Source organism: Podarcis vaucheri (genome assembly GCF_965113315.1).
Source record: "Podarcis vaucheri genome assembly, chromosome: 5".
NCBI classification, from domain to species: Eukaryota; Metazoa; Chordata; class Lepidosauria; order Squamata; family Lacertidae; genus Podarcis; species Podarcis vaucheri.
Genome location: NC_138763.1, coordinates 57267610 through 57285570, shown reverse-complemented (window position 1 = coordinate 57285570; position 17961 = coordinate 57267610). Strand labels below are relative to the sequence as shown.

Below are 17961 nucleotides of genomic sequence, written 5' to 3'. Positions count from 1 at the left end.
CTAAGAGAGCCCTTATTCAACATAAAACTGAATATGTGGTTTATCCTACCATGCCCCAAAAGAAAACAGATTAAAAAGTAGATGTTCCCACTGATAAATCCAAGACTTATAATAGCATTAAATTTTTTTTTGAAAATTGCATTTATTAAACTATTTAAACTACTATTAAATAAGTACAAAAGTTCAACTAGAAAATAATGTATTTCAAATGAATCAACTAACAGAAAAGTTTATTACTGTTCAGACAGAAGAAAACAGTGTTTCGTGAATAAGCTAAAAACAAAAGAATGATAGAATATACTGAATGATTACACAAAACACTCCTTTCTGTGAAAGCATTATTGGAAATGTATCTTCATTTAATCCAGGATTTGCTTTATGCTAGCCTTGTAACGAGCAAGTGGACATACTTTGAAAGAGAAAATTACTGAAGCATTGTGTCAGAAGTTAAGTAGACCTGCAAAATAAAGAAGCATGTCTCAGAGAACTATCTGAATTTTCATAACATTGCAAATAAATTTTCAACAAAGTGTTCCAACTTGACATAAACCTTCATACATCATACATGTCATTTCTTTGCCTTTCCAAATCTAACAATTAAAAGTCTGCAACTGGAAGCTGAAAAGCTCTAATTTAGGAGACACTATCACTTGGCACAAGTTAACTTCCAAGGATCACTACAAGAATTCTTCAGTGTCTGGTTGAAGACTGGCATAAGCAACATGTCTGAAAAGCATATTAATGTTTCAGAAATTCATTTAAAGGCAGAAAGAAGTCCAAATAGATGCCTGTCTAAATGCATTGCAATTACGTTACAATTATTTTGCGAATACACAGATATGCTCTGCCTTGTCTCAGCTCATTACCGACTCAAACAATTTGCCCTTCTGGGATCAATTGTTTGCTAATAAATAATTGTTTGCTGCAACAAAATGTTATTAAGTACTATTCTTATTAGTTTTGCTTCTACATCCTGTAATAAGATTCAAAACTAACTAATTCCCAGGAGTCTAACCTTAACCTTGCTGTGTTTAACAGCCCAGGAAATGATGAACCATCTGTTTCAGAAAATAATGGACAGCCAAGAGGAAATATTGTTTAATTGAAGATTAACCTCCTCAGAAAGCAGAACGAAGCATCCCTATAATTAGCAAACACAACGCAAGGATAGAAACAGCTGAAATCAAAGTCATATGGTCAGGCCCTCAATCGACTGAAGACTGCTTCCCATGCTATAATTCTCATTAATGCAAGTAATCTGCAGGAGCACTCCCATTAACATGGTGTAATGTGGGAAGTAGTTCCAAATATCTTTTTTTTTTTAATCCCACTATACTGATTTTGGCAAGTTGCATTCATATTAGTGTAACAGATGATAGCATGGCAAAGTCAAGGCTGGGGGAAATTGAATAAAAATCTAAAATATACTTTTAAGTCGTGGTTATGCCTGGAAAGTAGAACTGTGGTGCTGGCTCTTAAGAATTTGAAATACCATGAGTGCTTATAGTACTCCCAGAAGCAGCACAAGCAACAAATATTTACAAAAGGTCTGGTGGCATTTCCTTGTGTTAAACATAAAGGAAATATCATTACTAACTGTTCTACTGTAGTATCTCACTCAACATAGATCAGCTGATTAAGTCAAATGTGATGAACATGACCTAAGGTAAAAGAGGTTTGGGGAAAGGTAGCCAATACTGCAACTCTATACAGACTTACCAGGGAGTAAGCCCCATCAAACTCAATAGGTCTTACTTCTGAGTAGACATGTTTAGGATTGCACTATTATATAATAAAGTTTTAAATAAATAAATAAGAGTTATACAGTGAGTTTTATAAGAAAAAGTCTGCCTGGAATGCTCCTACTGGGAAAAGGAGAGGGGTGTTTTTTGTTGTTTCCTTATTTCCCCTGCATTCCCGGAAAACTGATCCAGAGTTAAGGGTGGAAACTTTAAATAAACCTTTTGCCTTTTTTTTATTAGTTTCTGTAAACACAACTTTTGCATTAATTTGGTATTGTTCATTTTAGTTCAATTTTTCATGATCACATCTTTGTTTGTTTCATATCTGCATCCTTCACCATGATGCAACACTTTGGCATATACAATTCTTCTCTAGTTTATCCTCAAAACAACCCAGAGAAGTAGATTAAAATGAGATGTGGTAACAGGCCTGGACATCTCTGGCACTAGTTCAACAATAACTATTGCTTGAAAACATATTGGGTGGGATTCACTCAATGAGCCCCATCAATGGAAGCCTGTGCAAAGACACAATGGAGCTCCCCTCCCCAATGAACCCCCAAAATTGGCTTGGACAAGTTGGGAGTACTCCCAGAAAAGGGGGGGGGTGTTGTGTCTGACAAGCTGAAATGCTTGTGTAGACAAAACACTCACCATAGCGCAACAATGAATTGCAGCGTTACTGTATAAGCCCCTCAACAGTTTGTTTTTTAAGAAGAAATGAATCTCAAGAGCACAGGTACAGTTACCAAGTTTATAACCTAGATGTGCCAATAAGCCTTTTTAAAAGTGCCCAGGCACAGGGACACAGCATCTTCCAGGACACCTAAACCCTTTGAAGTTCTTTGTGCCGGTTCTGCATGGGAGACACCACTCTGTATTCCTTTGGTTTGATAGAGGTATAACCTAATACCCTCCCTGTTGTGGCATCTATCTTCTGAAATTCCCTTGCAAAAAGAACATTCCTTCAACAAAACAAACTGTATGTCAATTACTTTCAGCTTAATTTAGCTGCACCTGATGATGCTTTACTATAAGATGCCCTGAGCACAGGGACCCTGAATGCCCACACCAGCTTATTTGCCTGACATTATTCTGAGGCAAGTAACTGTACTCACAAGATGGGCTTAGAAAAGCTACTCTTCATTTCCATGAAGTCCACGCCAGTGACGCAAGAGTCAGATTAAGTTTTAAGTAAGAAATATCCACTTTTTGGATGTTATGTGTGGCAAATTCTACATCTTAATAAGCAACCAAATGCCAAGTGTGAGAATGCCCACAATAACTCTAAGCTGCCAATTCCTTGCAGGAGGAAGTTCAAGCCACACAGAGCTTTCCCACCAACTAGAGCCACTCTTCTTCCACAGCAGAAGTAGTACATGTACACAACAAGAGAAAGAAGCAGCTAGTTTAAAGAGCTAAGAATGGAGGGAGATAATGTGTGTATTTCTCTCCTATACACACCTATACTACAGCAGAGGTGAGCAAAAATTAGATCAGGGGGTACTGGTAGATCTAGTGATCAGCAAGGATTTATGACTCCTAAATGTTTAGCAACAAAAACATTTTCCACCTTAATAAGGGCGCTGAAATGGAAAAAGAATATTAACTCTGACTGGACTTTTCTGTGAAATGTCTTTTAAGCTCAGTTCAGTTTTGGCCCTAAAAATTAATTCCTAGGTTCAGAATGGGCTCAGAAGCACTCTGTTCTTTAATTCTAAGTCTATGTGTGCATTCTTGTGTACCTAGGTCTGACTGGAAGATCATAGGGTTCCAGCAAGCAAGGAGTAGGAGTTGACCCATCCCTATGGATACTACAGCATAAAGGCCTTTTTGCAATTATCTTTCCCTACAGGCAAACATGCTCATATCTGCTGCTCCCCACCTTCCTGAAGGCAAATACGCTAATGAGAGACAGCAAGCAGCTGTGGGGCTAGTGGGAACAGCTAATACCCACAGAGGTTCCAAACACTGCAGGCATATGTGTTTTCTTAGCACTGTAATATACTCAAGTGGCAAAACTGAATATAAGATATAAACTCCAATGTGCTAAGGGAAAGAAAATCGCAATGTATTTAGGTTTAGGCTAAATTCATTTTAGCTTTGTGCAACCAAAACTAGTATTTGCTTTACCAGGAAACGTGGCACAATTCTGGACATTAAAGAGTTACACATACCGTTTCAAAATTATTTTCTTATAATTTAAACCATCACTATAGCAGCTCTGCTTTGGTGTATTGTAGATGAGAAACCCAGATCTATGTGCAGAGATTGCCAATAGTTCGAAATCTTAAAAATCCTAATATAATTAGACTCTCTCATATGTATTATCCTGAATTCTTCAACTTAATTTTAAAGCAATGAGCTGGCAATAATGCCATGACTTCATATAATAGCTCCTATTCAAGAAGAATGAGAGTTTGACATTCTTCTCCCACAAAACAAGTAGACAATTTTATCCACCAGCCGTCTATCAACCTACGGATATTGAAAGCTTGGGGAGAACAAGATAAAATCAACTCTAGTCCTACTGTCAAGCTGCACTATCTACCAGGAATCAATAATGCTATTCATGAATTTAGGAAAATTAATAAATCCTGGAATAAACGGTAGAAAAAGCTCAAATACAGGTGAAACTTACTCACTTGGGTTTTGTTTCGGCATCTGTCACTTGCCGAATATAGATACCATCTTCAGGATGTTCAACGTCATCCAATTCGTACATATATGATGATGCAATTGCAAGGGTGGTTCCATCATTGCTGAAGGCTAGAGATGCTATGCTTGTAGGATAGCGGTGGAACTGACAGAGTCTCTTTTTATTGAATGGATCCCAAATATTGACAAAGCCATCGGAACCACCTAAAAATAGATTGCAAAGAGCCAAAGCAGCAGAAACGAGCATTATTGATATCTGTGCAATTAAATATAATTAGAAAGTGCAAGGATATTTCAGTTATTTAATGGGAGAAGCACATGGTACAAGATATAAAATAGGTTCTGAATTATTGCAGAAATTTTTCACATCAAACAATCTTCCCAGTTTTACAAGTATGCAAAACAGCTACAAAGTAGAAACTGTATTTTTCAGCTTATATTTTAATGATATATTTGAGAACTAAAGACAGGATACCTCAAATTCTCTAAAAGAATCACAGAACAACTGAAGCTTTTCAGATGACTGCTTGGTCAATATAACTGAAGAATTATCAACTAACAGCACTAATAAGAAAAAAATAAAGTTTCATGTTACCTGTAGCAAAAGTGTTATGGACATTGTGGAAAGAGATGGCATTGACTGGATAAATATGTTCAATATTATTCTCCTTCAATCTGTGACATTTGAAAGCATATTTCTTCTTCTGTACCTCCAAACTTGGATCCAAATACTCAACTGCAACACGGCCTTCAATAGAGCTTAACACATAGCCCTATGGGACACAGACAGAATCCTCACTTATTTCGATGACTGAGCATAGGGTTTTGTTTTTTCTTTATGAACTGCTCTATGTTGATGAAACATTTATAAGATGTGTACATCTTATGTACACATGTCACATTTAACTATTGAGAGGAACAGGTGCACTCTGAGTCCTAAAGGTTTGTAAAAATGTCTAAGAAGATTCCAAAGGGAATTATAGATTATTCTCTTAGGATTGTGTCCTGATAAAGAATGTTGCATTCCAGTTCTGACATTAACTCTAAACAGGGCACACACTAATGCCTTTTAGAAAGTGAGAACAGATTCCAAATGAGAAACCCTTTTGCTTATAAATAACATCTAACAAAATTCGCTTTCATTTAATGCCTCCTCTGCATAAGACAACTCTATATCTGCTAGGTATATCTTGCTATCTGACATCAATAAAAGTCTGTTAGGCTTTTCCTTTATATTTTTCCCACCTCAAGAAGAGCAGAAAATAATGGCTAAACACTACATTGAACCCCAGAGAAGGGAATGATGAGAGAAACAAAGACACTCTTGTTCTTCTGTTAATTCTCTTTGTAGCTTTGATAGATCCAGGAAAGAGCCATGCCCAGCACAGAAAATGACTCCTAAGCAAATAGTTTTTTATCTAAATCCTGTAACAGTATTTCCCAGAACACTAATTTTCTTGGCGCATGGCATTTATGCCAGTCTACTGCTCCTGCATAATTCAGAGCTCTGTGATAATTTTAGAATTAAATACAATATTAAAGTTCCTCTAGTTTCCAACTCCATTAACAGCTTCAAAACCTTAGGAAAGCACAGCAAATACATCATTTGTTTTAGAGATAGCAATAAAATTAACAAGATTCAAAATAAACTTTTTGAGTCAAGATAATCATAAATATCAAAAGCTGGTATAATTGAGACTATTTTTCTACAAACTTTCATTTGACAAGCCGCTCTGAGCCCGGCCTTGGCTGGGGAGGGCGGGGTATAAATAAAAATTATTATTATTATTATTATTATTACAGTGGTGCCTCGCAAGACGAAATTAATCCGTTCCGCGAGTCTCTTCGTCTTGCGAAGCACGGCTATTAGCGGCTTAGCGGCTTTAAGAAAAAGAAAACAAACTCGCAAGAACTCGCAAGACGTTTCGTCTTGCAAAGCAAGCCCATAGGGAAATTCGTCTTGCGGAACGACTCAAAAAACAGAAAACTCTTTCGTCTTGCGCGTTTTTCGTCTTGCGAGGCATTCGTCTTGCGAGGTACCACTGTATTATTATTATTATTATTATTATTACTATTATTATTATTATGCAGCACAATTTAAATACCTGTTTGTTAGGGAATGCTCTGATGCAACGTGTCTGATATTTAAGACTTGATTCTCTTCTTTGTTGAACATAGCCCATGTTTCGCAAGTCCCACACCAAAACTCTCCGACCGGCTGTTCCCACTATCAATCTATCACCAGACACAGACAATGTATACACCTTGGAAAAAAGTTATAAAGTGGCATTACATTTTCCACATTCAGTACTAGGATTTCTACTTTAGCAGCATGAAGGTAGAAGGAAAAGATTACCTGTTCCATTAACATGTTCAATGACAAAAGATTTTTAAAAGTAGAAGTCTAGCAGACTTAACTCTCCATGAAACACTAAAATGCATTCTACATGGACTATACAAGATTACCCATGCTGGAATACCAAAATTTTACTTACTAAGCCTTGCTATAGAGATGCAATTCTTCTTGTTTGTCCTCCTTATATCTGTCTTGTTCCTGCTAAGAGTTCTCCATCCTCAAAGGGAGACCATTCTTTTCCCAACCAACCTACAAACCTAAAGAGCTAATTCTACCCTTTAAGTTATAACAATGTCCTCGCCAATTCATCTAACCCCAGCTTTCACAAATCCTCAGGAACTATAGTTAGCACAAACTATGGATTGCATATACATTTATAATCATAGTTGTGGTTTGGAGCTAAGCATTGTTAGTACATACACACAAATATTTTTTTAAAACCCAGGTGCCTATGTAATGTTTTTAGGCTCTGAAAGCAAAAAGTGAATTTAAATTCTTTAAATAAAATGTGGGGTGGGAAGGGGAAGATCCATCTGCAAGAAGTAAGGTGAGATAGTGCTCAAGCTCACAGATTGCTCTCAAACTCTTATCCATGGTTAACAGATCAAGCATCATTACATCTGTGTCATGATTACATAAATAATTTTAAAGAAAGTTTGTCTATTGTTTCAGAAAACAATAACCTACCTGTCAATTACACACAGAGAGAAAAATTTGCTGGCAGGAATATCAAAAAATATATTATACTGAACGCTCAACTGTTTATTTACTCTTGCCATTTCAGCATGCATAACTAACCGCTAAAAATTTTTTAATGGTTGTGATAAACAATAAAATGTTGCTTAAATCAGTTTAAACTAAAAACAAAAGTTGTGTAACTAAGCAATTAATCTGTTATCAGGTAAAACTCTTTCAAGTAACAGCTACTAGTTACATATTAGATATTTCAACTTTACCTTTCTAAAAAGATACATACTATACATGCTTTCATTCCATATGCTTAACATGTGGTAGATCTGGTATCTAATTACAGATCCTTCATTTATACTAGGACTAACAGAATGTAAACAGAATGCACGGGCTACCGATTAGTTTCCAGGCCCAGGCCCAATTCAAAGTGCTGGTTTTAACCTTAAACGGCTCAGGACTGCAATACCTCAAAGACCGCCTCTCTCCATATGAACCTACCCAGACCCTGAGATCATCTTCTGAGGCCTTTCTTCATGTGCCTTCTCCTAGAGGTCCAGAGGGTGGCAACACAAGAATGAGCATTCTCTGCAGTGGCTCCCTGTCTGTGGAATGTTCTCCCCAGGGAAACTCGCCTGACACCTTCATTATACACTTTTAGGCGCCAAGCAAAAACATTCCTTTTTAACCAGGCCTTTGGTTGATTTGATTGACATCCTATGTCCTTTTAAAATGTGGGTTGGGTTGTTTTTATTTTGATTATATATTTTGTGGTTTTATATTTTGATTTTGTTCTGTGAACTGCCCTGAGAGCTCTGGGTATAGGGCGGTATATAAATTTAATGAATTTATTATTATTATTATTATTATTATTATTATTATTATTATTATTATTGATGATGATGAATTGTCAATGGCTCAAACAACAGTGACACAAAGTAAATTACTATACAAGAATGCATACAGTATAAAATGTGATAACACAAAAGCAATGTTATAGAAAAATATATACAGGAAAAACTGCATCAGGAGTGTTAACTACCTTAAATCTTCTTTACAGACTGGTGTCATACCTGTGAAGTATTCTTTACAGCACCCCATAGCCATAAATCAAATGAAACCAATATCATGAAATAGGCTAGGTATACACATTTATCAGAGATACTATTTAAAAAAGTGACATAATGAACCTTGCTATACCAATAAGAAGTTTGATTCAGTGTGACTGTCTATTATATGGCATTCTGCGAGCAATTCATCACAGTTTTCTACATGCTACATGCAACCATAAATCACAAGTAAAAAACAACATTTTTATCCTGATCAAAGATCTCGCCAATAGATTCAGATTATGTAGTGCCCACATTACTGGGCTATTTAGACATGATGTGGTCCAGACTGACAGCTCACCATTGTGATTAGAAAGTATTTGAAGTAGTGACAAAAACTATTTGCATGTATCTGCCTATGAAAATGAAGACTGGCAAGAGATCATAAATAAAAATTTAAATACTGTTAATGCAACTGCTGAAGAAGTTAAAGCCTCATCTCATCCATTTATCAAAACATGCAGCTATTCATACCATAAGGCTGCACTAACATGTTAAAATAAAAGTTACACCGTTCAAGTTACACTTAAATGCATAACTCAAGTTTTATTGTTGGCCGTAACTTTATCCCATCACTTTGTTTACAGTACTTGTAAGCCGAAGTTACAGCAGGCTGCAAATCAGCTGCTAGGACCTTACTCATGGACCCTGAATAAGAAGCTGAAACACGCTATAACACGCTATAACACGCACCCGACCATAACACGCACGTAGTTTCTAGAGGAGGAAAATCCGTAGGCATGCCACCTGTAGGCATTCCCTCCATAACACGCACAGACATTTCCCCTTACTTTTTAGGAGGAAAAAAGTGAGTGTTATGGTGCAAAAAATACGGTAAGCTGCAACAATCAAAATTTCCTGTTTACATTGGCATAAATGGATACACCAACAAAGCCCTTCCTATATTAGTGTATTGACACCACAATATAACATAGGCAATACTACCAGCTGGGTTTCTGGAATATACCTTCAGCAAAAGGATCTCCCTATTGTATCCAAGTCTTATCCTGGTTTGTTAATTAACAATGGTTTCTAAAAACCAGTTTACTAAAGATTGAGCAATGGGAAAAAGCAGTTTAGAAACAAAAGAAGACTAAAGCTTTAAACCTTGTCCCTTTGTGGGAGGAGCAAACAAGTCTAAGGTTTGTGGGGCTCAAGCCCTTAACAACAAATCATGGTTTTGTGTTATGTCTGAAGAGTGTCATTATATTTTCCTGGTGTAGCTAAGCTTGCATTAATTACTGAGAATAACTAAAGAGTTAACTTTGTATTTTTCTGGTATTTAAGTAGTACTTGTTAATCATGCAAAAACTCACTTAAGTCTGTAATTTTACCCTCATTAATAGTGTTTATAAATTTTTAATGCAAACAATGAACTGATCTGAAAGATATTAATACTTTAATTGCTCAAATGTATTCCTTAACCACATAAAAAGTCTACTAGAAAAAGAGCCCCATTGAACTTAACAGTGCTTACTTCTGAGTAGGCATGCAAAGTATTGTATTCTAAATTGCTTAAATACAAACCTTTTCAGGCTGAGAAAATGTTCCTGCATTACAAGGTGTTCTCGGATCCCATAACTTGACTGTTTGATCCCAACTTCCTGTTACCATTACGTTGACCTCTGGACAATATTCAACGCATCGGATAGGAGCATCATGGGTGCCCACAAGATTGTCTGTTTTTTAAAAAAAAGATTAGTAATAGTGTGAACACATAGTTGCAGTATATTTTTGAGAATCAAATTTAATAAAAAGGACAAAACAATATTCATACAGAGTTAACAGGGTCTGATATACCATTCACTAATGTATGTTCATGCTGGGACATCTTTCAAAGGACGCTTGATCCTCTAATCTTCTCAATAGACAGACACTTCTGAAGTGTTAAATGTAGACTAATAGATATCAACTCAGTATTTCAAAGAAGCTTAAGGGGGGTGTTGGTACCCATGCAGAGATTTTCAAATGAACAAAAGAGATTTGTGCACCTAACTCTGTTGGGGTCCTCTGAAAATCCTAGTCATGAATGGTGTGTTTGAAAGATCTAATAGTAGGTGAATGTAGCATGACCACATTAGTTCATGCCTTTGCCACTTGTGAGTAATTAGGCACTTTCAGCAAAACTGTCAATAAACCTTTATTCCACAGCATCATCCATTTTAGCACTGTATCCTGTAGTATTAAACTGTTTTAGAAGCTTTTAAAGTGATGCTGAATACTAATCCTGTAATACTTCAGATTCTTTCTCCAACTTAGGAAATAAATCAGTACTTTTTTTTAATCCTCTAGAATTTATTCTAAATAGCTTTCTCCTCCAAACCCAATTCTCCAGTATCTTTCAAGACATCAAGCAACCATTGCCTGGAAACTTCTTATCCATTTACAATGTCACAGCATCTAATTTCATCCTCTACAATGATGAAAAGCAGCTTTCCTGACATTCAGTTACTCTGCTTCCAAACAGCTAGGTGTCTGATCCTATTATCCCTGCATCAACTACAATGACTATTTATCAATATTGTAGGGTATTTGTAAAGGGAGTGGATGTTAAATGTCCTCTTATCAAGTCAGAACGTGCAATCATACTCACACCTTAAAATCTCACTCAACAGATGTCCCCCCAGATTTCTCTACTACCCCCAAATAATATATAATCACAGTTTAAGGATTTCATATTTAGAATCATAGAATTGTAGAGTTGGATGGGACCACAAGGATCATCTAGTCCAACCCCCTGCAATGCAGGAATCTTTTGCCCAACATGGGGCTCAAACCCATGACCCTGAGATTAAACGTCTCATAGCTCTACCGACTGAGCTATCCGTTTACAGCATTTTCCCCATTGTCTCTTAAATCAATTCAAGCCCTGCACGTTACTCTATGAACTCATAGTTCATATGCACATGTATGCGGAATAATGCCCTTCTGCCAAAATCTCAGGCAAGTCTAAACGACTGTAAAAACAAAGTTGGAGGTGTTAAATAGCCCATAAATACATTTCTAAAGGGAAAAGAACAAATGAAACTATCAAGGATAGAAAAAGTACTGCATAGAACTAGGTCATACAAGCAATATTGACAGTTTCGCTTTCTCAACACTCAAGACTAGAACTGTAAATAAAACAAAAAGATTGTTTTTAAATAAAAATGTACCACCCTGCAAATATTTTTATATACTCAGTTAAAGACAAAACACCACAAGGTTCTTATCATGGAATACTAACTCTTTCCTTAGCCTAAAAATCTGCATTGACTAATAAAGCTTTAAATGCACTAAATAAAATCAAGAGCAACACTATACAGAAATAAATGGAAGTTACAGAAAGTGCAGACATAAAACCAAATGACATAGTAAATATGAACTGTACAGAAAAGAAACACATTTAATTTGCACTTTAATGCTGTCTGTATTTATACTGTAAGAATTCCAGTCATAATACTTTTCTATTTCACGACACTATTTTCAGTGAATTAATCTACTGTTGAAACAATCTATTTTCTCCTACTTCTGCAGATTCTACTATACCTATCAATTAGCTTACCTTGATCAGTGTTCAAGTCATGCATTTTTAACTGCCGATCCAATCCTCCACTCCAGGCATGTGTAGGGTCCTTCAAGAGAAGAAAGTTGTTCACTTATGTTCTATGTCTGTACTCCAAGGAACCAACAAATATTTGATAAAGGCATTAATTTTGCTTTAAAAAGTCTTATCCAACAGTGTCAGCAAGGGATCAACAAACCATGACCCTTTCAAAGGCATACATATAAGAATTTGGGATGGCGCTGCTCTCCTACTGCCTACATACCCATTTTATTTCCACAAGAGAATAGGGCGACTGAATGACAACAGTAGCACTACCGCCAAAGGTCACCCACAATGGTTACTATAACTGTGGGAAGAATTTGAACCCCACCCCTGTGCAAGGGGCTTCAGCTCCTTCACTGGGGCCAAAGCTACGCACAAAATTATGAAACTGAAGATTAGAAAATAAATTCTGTTATTAAATGTGTTTGACAACGCTAATGTGATATTGCTTCCAAAATAATTAATGTTGATAAAATCCTGCAGCATAACTATTATATAGGAATGAAATACTGTACTTGACTAGGCAACAAAAAGATCAAAAGACAGTGGATGACATCCAGTGATGTCCACCCAATTGTGCAGCAGACTTCTGCTCAGGGAACAAAATGCCCCATTTTTGCATATCATCACTACCACCACGTTCTCTTCCAGTAGATTGGCAGACCCTCCAAAGATGATATTGGAGATATTCAGGGAGCTACAAAGTGGAGGACAAAGCAGAAGTAATGCATGAGCAGAAGACCACTGATACAACACAATTTTACTGGTTTCCCAATTTTCCATAGAGGCTTATAATCAAAATACGTAGTTTTAAAAACAGGGCTGTCAATCAATTGAACAATTCTGTTCAGCCATCTGTCTTAACCAATTAAAATTAAATATTAACCTGCTGCACTGGCTTATTACCTAAAACCTCAGTAAGGGTACCTTTAAAAAAATAATAAAGATAACCTCTATTTTTAAATGTTTTCACTGGTTGCTGGAGAGCAAGACTATCTTTAGCATTCTTTTTTTCATTCCCCATTACAACAAAACATCAGGCCCACACAAGCATCAAAACAAGCTTAACTTACTTAACTTAAGGCATACTTAACTTAAAGCTCAATCATTAATAAAAGGCCAGGCTAGAGAAGCCCATGTGCAATTCCAAAGTGTTTCTGAGCACAGAAAGGGTGGTGGGTTGCTCCAGAGGGCCTCCCAGTCTTCAAGAGGTAGTTTCTTGTCAGATGGGAGGAGCTGAAAACCCTGTCCGTGCAAAACACTGTGCATGGCACTTTGGAATCCAGCCTAAAGACTTCAGTAACCTACTAATTAAATCAGTTACACCTTGTATCCCCTTCTTATAACTTCAATAGTAAAACACAAAGTAGTAAAAAAGACTTACATAAAAAGCACAGTCAAGTACAGCTCCTGTATGTTGATACTTGAGTCTCATGGTGTTGGCAGGAACATCATACAATCGAACAGAAGTGTCCCAAGATGAAACAAGCAGAAACTGAGATGTGTTAGGACTAAATTTCACTGATGAGATTCCATCTTCCGGTGGTTGGTTCAACTTAAATTCATTTGACCCAGTCATCTGAATAAGATAATACAAAAGTTATCTATAGATTATTATTTTTTTCTATAGTATCATTGGTAGATTTTAAAGAGAAATTACAACAACAAGAAAAGCGTGTTGGATGGGCCACTGGCACATCTGGTCCAGAACTCTGTTGTCAATATGCAATATGCTGATGACACCCAGCTTTATCTGTTGATGAACAGCCCCTGACTCGGCCCTGGACACACTGAACAGATGTTTGGAAGCTGTGGCTAGATGGCTGCGTGAAAACCAATTGAAGTTAAATCCTTCGAAGACAGAGGTCCTCTGGCAGGGTCAGGACAACATGGGGTTGGGGGGCCAACTCACATCTCTTGCAGGGGCTCAATTAGTGCCAGCGCCTTCCGTCAGGAGTTTGGGTGTAACCTTTGACGGCTCCCTCTCTATGGAGGTGCAGGCTGCAGCTACAGCAAAGGTGGCATTTTTCCACCTTCGCCATGCTAAGCAGCTGGTCCCTTACCTTTCTTGCCCTGATCTAGCCACAGTGATCCAGGAGACGTCACCTCTAGCCTCGATTATTGTAACACGCTCTACGTGGGGCTGCCCTTGAAGCTGACCCAGAAACTCCAGCGGGTGCAGAATGTGAGGCTCCTTATGGAGTCCTTGCCATGGGACCACATTCATCCAGTGCTATACCAGCTGCACTGGCTCCCAGTGGAGTACAGGGTCAGGTTTAAGGTGCTGGTTTTAACCTTTAAAGCCCTATACGGCTTAGGACCCTCGTACTTACAGGACCGCCTCTCCTGGTATGCCCCATGGAGGATCTTACGGTCTGAAAATAATAGTATCTTGGAGGTCCCAGGCCTTGAGGCTAAACTTTGGCCCCAGCCTGGTGGAACGCTCTATCGCAGGAGACCAGGACCCTGCGGGACTTGACATCCTTCCACAGGCCCTGCAAGACAGAACTGTTCCACCTGGCCTTCAGTCCGGGCACAGTTTGACCCCCCCTCTATGGGACCCTGTAAGTTACCTCTTTGGCCCTTTTATTGGCTCATGTGGGACCAACATGGATAGCTGGCCCTGATGAATACTTGATGAATACTTGAGGTTTCCAACCCCTATAGTTGTAATTTGTGGGCAGTCATTTAATTTCTAATTTTTAAGCTGTATTTTAATCAATTGTCTGATTGTGTTTTAATGTATTTGATATTTGATGTTAGCCGCCCTGATCCCGGTCTTGGCCAGGGAGGGCGGGGTATAAATAAAAATCTACTTACTTACTTACAAGTACAGTCATACCTCGGCTCCCGAACACCTTGGGAGTCAAACATTCTGGCTCCTGAATGATTGAAAACCGGAAGTGAGTGTTCCAGTTTTCGAACGTTCATTTGGAAGCCAACTGTCCAACGGGGCTTCTGCAGCTTCCGATTGGCTGCAGGAGCTTCCTACAGCCAATCAGAAGCCACGCTTTGGTTTTTGAACGTTTCGGAAGTCGAATATCTGGCAAATTACTGAGCAGCCTGTAATGTAACATCTTATTTGGGGGGGGGGGGGAGAAAAGAAATACCTCCATAACAGTAGAAATGTGGCCCCAAAAGAAAGGTGGGAGAAGCAGGTGTTATCTTGTGCATTGCTTATGCACAGGCTATTTTGGCTCTGAGAACATCAGTGCCCAGCTATGAGTCGTGAAGGCCGTTCCCTGCAAGGCCCTTTCCACCTGGCCTAGGGAGCAGGGCCCAGACTCACCCAGCCCTACCAAAGAGGCTCCTGGTGAGACCAGAGGGACATCGCTATGCCTGACAACAAACCCTAATTATTTATTCTTTTGCCCCATCCTTCTGTGCCTGCCAAACAGCCATGTCATGCTTATAATAATATTTTATTCTCTTGTTAATCATGCTGTTTTAAATGTGTTTCATATTTGACTTCACTTATCAATGATTTTTTTGTTAACTTTGTGTTAAATATGTATTCTGCAGCTGACCTCCTTTGTAATGTTTTATTCTGAAATCTTTCAGATAATATTTTAGTCTTCTGATAATTATGTTGCTTTGACTGTATACTTTATATTGGACTTTCTTCAGAAATGTTTGATTCTGGATTGTTTTATTGATGTTTTAATATGTTGTAAACCGCTTTGAGATTTTCCTTAAAAATATAAAGCGGCATAGAAATGAAATGAATAATAATCAAATAACAGCATATGGAGAAATCAATGTGCTAGTATAACTGATTCCATATTATACAGTGTAACCAATACCCTTGTGGTAGTTCCAACTGCATCTCTTAAAATGTACACCATGGATGTGAGAATTCCCCTCTCACAGAAGCACTCTAAGGTTAAACCACTGCTTGTTTTCCCCTATCAAAGTTCCATGATCATGGGATTACACAAATTCCTGGAGAATATGTCCCTCATAGTCATGGTGGCCATATCAGACCCACCAGCTGAGAGCCTAGGTACCAGTTGCTAGGGAGCAAGAGTCACAGAGGGCCATAGCTGTCAACATTTCCCTTTTCTTGCGAGGAATCCTATTCGGAATAAGGGAATTAAAAAGGGAAAAACGTTGACAGCTATGCAGAGTGCTACTGCTTGCAATGGCATCTTGTTATCTTAGAATCCTGCTTCCTACAAGACTGACCACTGGCCTAATCCAGCAAAGCTCTGGTATTGTCTTTTAACTTATCATTTCAACGAGCCTCGGTATTTACAGCACAAAACCTTACCCCATTGTTATTAAATGTTTGACCCCAGAAGCGACGAAGGAACCTCGAGTATTGGGGGAGGGGGAGGATTCTTCTTAGGATGCCCCCTGCTTATTATTCCTTAACCCTATGCTATTCCTTATGAGATGCCTACACCCCCCCTCCCCCACCCCAATTTCTCAGAGAGGGAAGAAGGCAGCAAGAATAGGCGCGGGAATAGGCGGGGGGGTGTAATGGGCGTGGCCTGAAAGGAGGACCCGCAGCTCCACTTCCCTCCGAGGGTTTGGAGAGGCAATGGCCGAGAGGGAGTCCCCCCAGGCCGCGCGAGGACTCTCCGTCCCAAGGCGGGCGGGGGTGGGGAACGACAACAACAACAACAGGGGCGCCCCTATTACCTTGTCCTCCAGTTTTCCGACGAGGCCTCTCTCTCACTCTCACACGCAACCAACCGCCTTCCTCCTCTCGCCACGCGCGCGCGCCTCGAATACCGAGCCAACTCCCAACAGCCCCAGCTCCGGCGACCGCCTCGGCCGGCGATTGGTTAGTTTGAAATGACTGAACGGCTCGCGTACCGGCATGCTCCGCGAGGCAGCGTTTTGTAGCGTCGACTACAACGCCCAGCATGCAACGGGCCCCAAGTTACCCTTCCGCGGCCTTCCGCTGCTGGCCCCCCCCCCCCATCTCTGCCTACAGAAGCCCCATCTGCTTCTTTGAGTCTTCCTTCTTTCTTACGTGCCCCTCTCCGGGGCAAACCCTTGCGCTCCTTTCGCCACGGGGAGGCCTTTGGCGCTGGAGCTCAAGCCGCACCTGTTTGGGCAGAAAGCAGGTCCTTTGTCGCCTTGATAGGGAGATGGCTCCAAATAAGAGCGCTTTGGATCTGGGTCGTGGTCCTACGAGCACAGCAACTCTCATATAGGCCAGTGCTCCGTAGATCTCTCGCTTCCTCCATAAGCCCCCTGCATCCAGCAGAGTGCCAAAATTTTTCTGCACCGGATTTTTTTATATATAGGTTGTTTTCAGTTCGACTCCAAATTAAAAAGTTTTGCAGCTTTGGCTTTAAATGTGTACACGTGTATGTATGAATACGTGAGAAAACTGGGGGGAAAGGGGAACCCGAGGCTTTTTAATTTTTTTCATTCCCACTTCTTGCTTATTTACATCGCGTTTCCTTATACTCTGGATTTCAACATATAGACGTGCATGCATCATACACACACACTTTTGTCCATGTGTAACTATCATGATTATATTGATAGAAAGGATTCCTACCGAACTATTGCTGGAACTGTTTTCAGTATGTGTATATAAATATCAGCTAAAATATTAGAATTTCATATCTAAAGCCAAGTAAGACACATGTATACCACATGAATTCAGAATACGAGCATTTGACTCTTCTTGCTAGGCTTTCCTGCTGTTCAATGCCTCTCGCTTTGAGGCAGCTTTCGAAATCCCTTCCTAATACCTTGAGTTCTTGGATCCTGACATATTTGCATAATCCTGTGTTCAGGACAAAGGACAATTCGCCTCTGAAAGGAAAGTCCAAGCGGTATCAGATGGAAATTAAACGC

The 17961-nt window shown here is 39.0% G+C and overlaps 1 protein-coding gene across 2 annotated transcripts; it reads right to left on the bottom strand.

The window, feature by feature from the left end:
* Positions 1–213: 213 nt before the first annotated feature.
* BUB3 (BUB3 mitotic checkpoint protein) lies at positions 214–16944 on the bottom strand. 2 transcript variants are annotated; one of them, XM_082223721.1, is made up of 8 exons: positions 16786–16944; positions 13526–13720; positions 12097–12166; positions 10080–10231; positions 6506–6664; positions 4996–5173; positions 4384–4604; positions 214–457 (listed from the first exon to the last, which is right to left on the bottom strand). In XM_082223721.1, exons 2-7 carry the CDS (start codon positions 13718–13720, stop codon positions 4384–4386), a joined length of 975 nt encoding a protein of 324 aa, XP_082079847.1. In that variant the 5' UTR covers positions 16786–16944; the 3' UTR covers positions 214–457. The 2 variants fall into 2 exon arrangements, with proteins under 2 accessions (XP_082079847.1, XP_082079846.1); XM_082223720.1 differs by having other exon boundaries at positions 4388–4604.
* Between the last annotated feature and the right edge of the window lie 1017 nt (positions 16945–17961).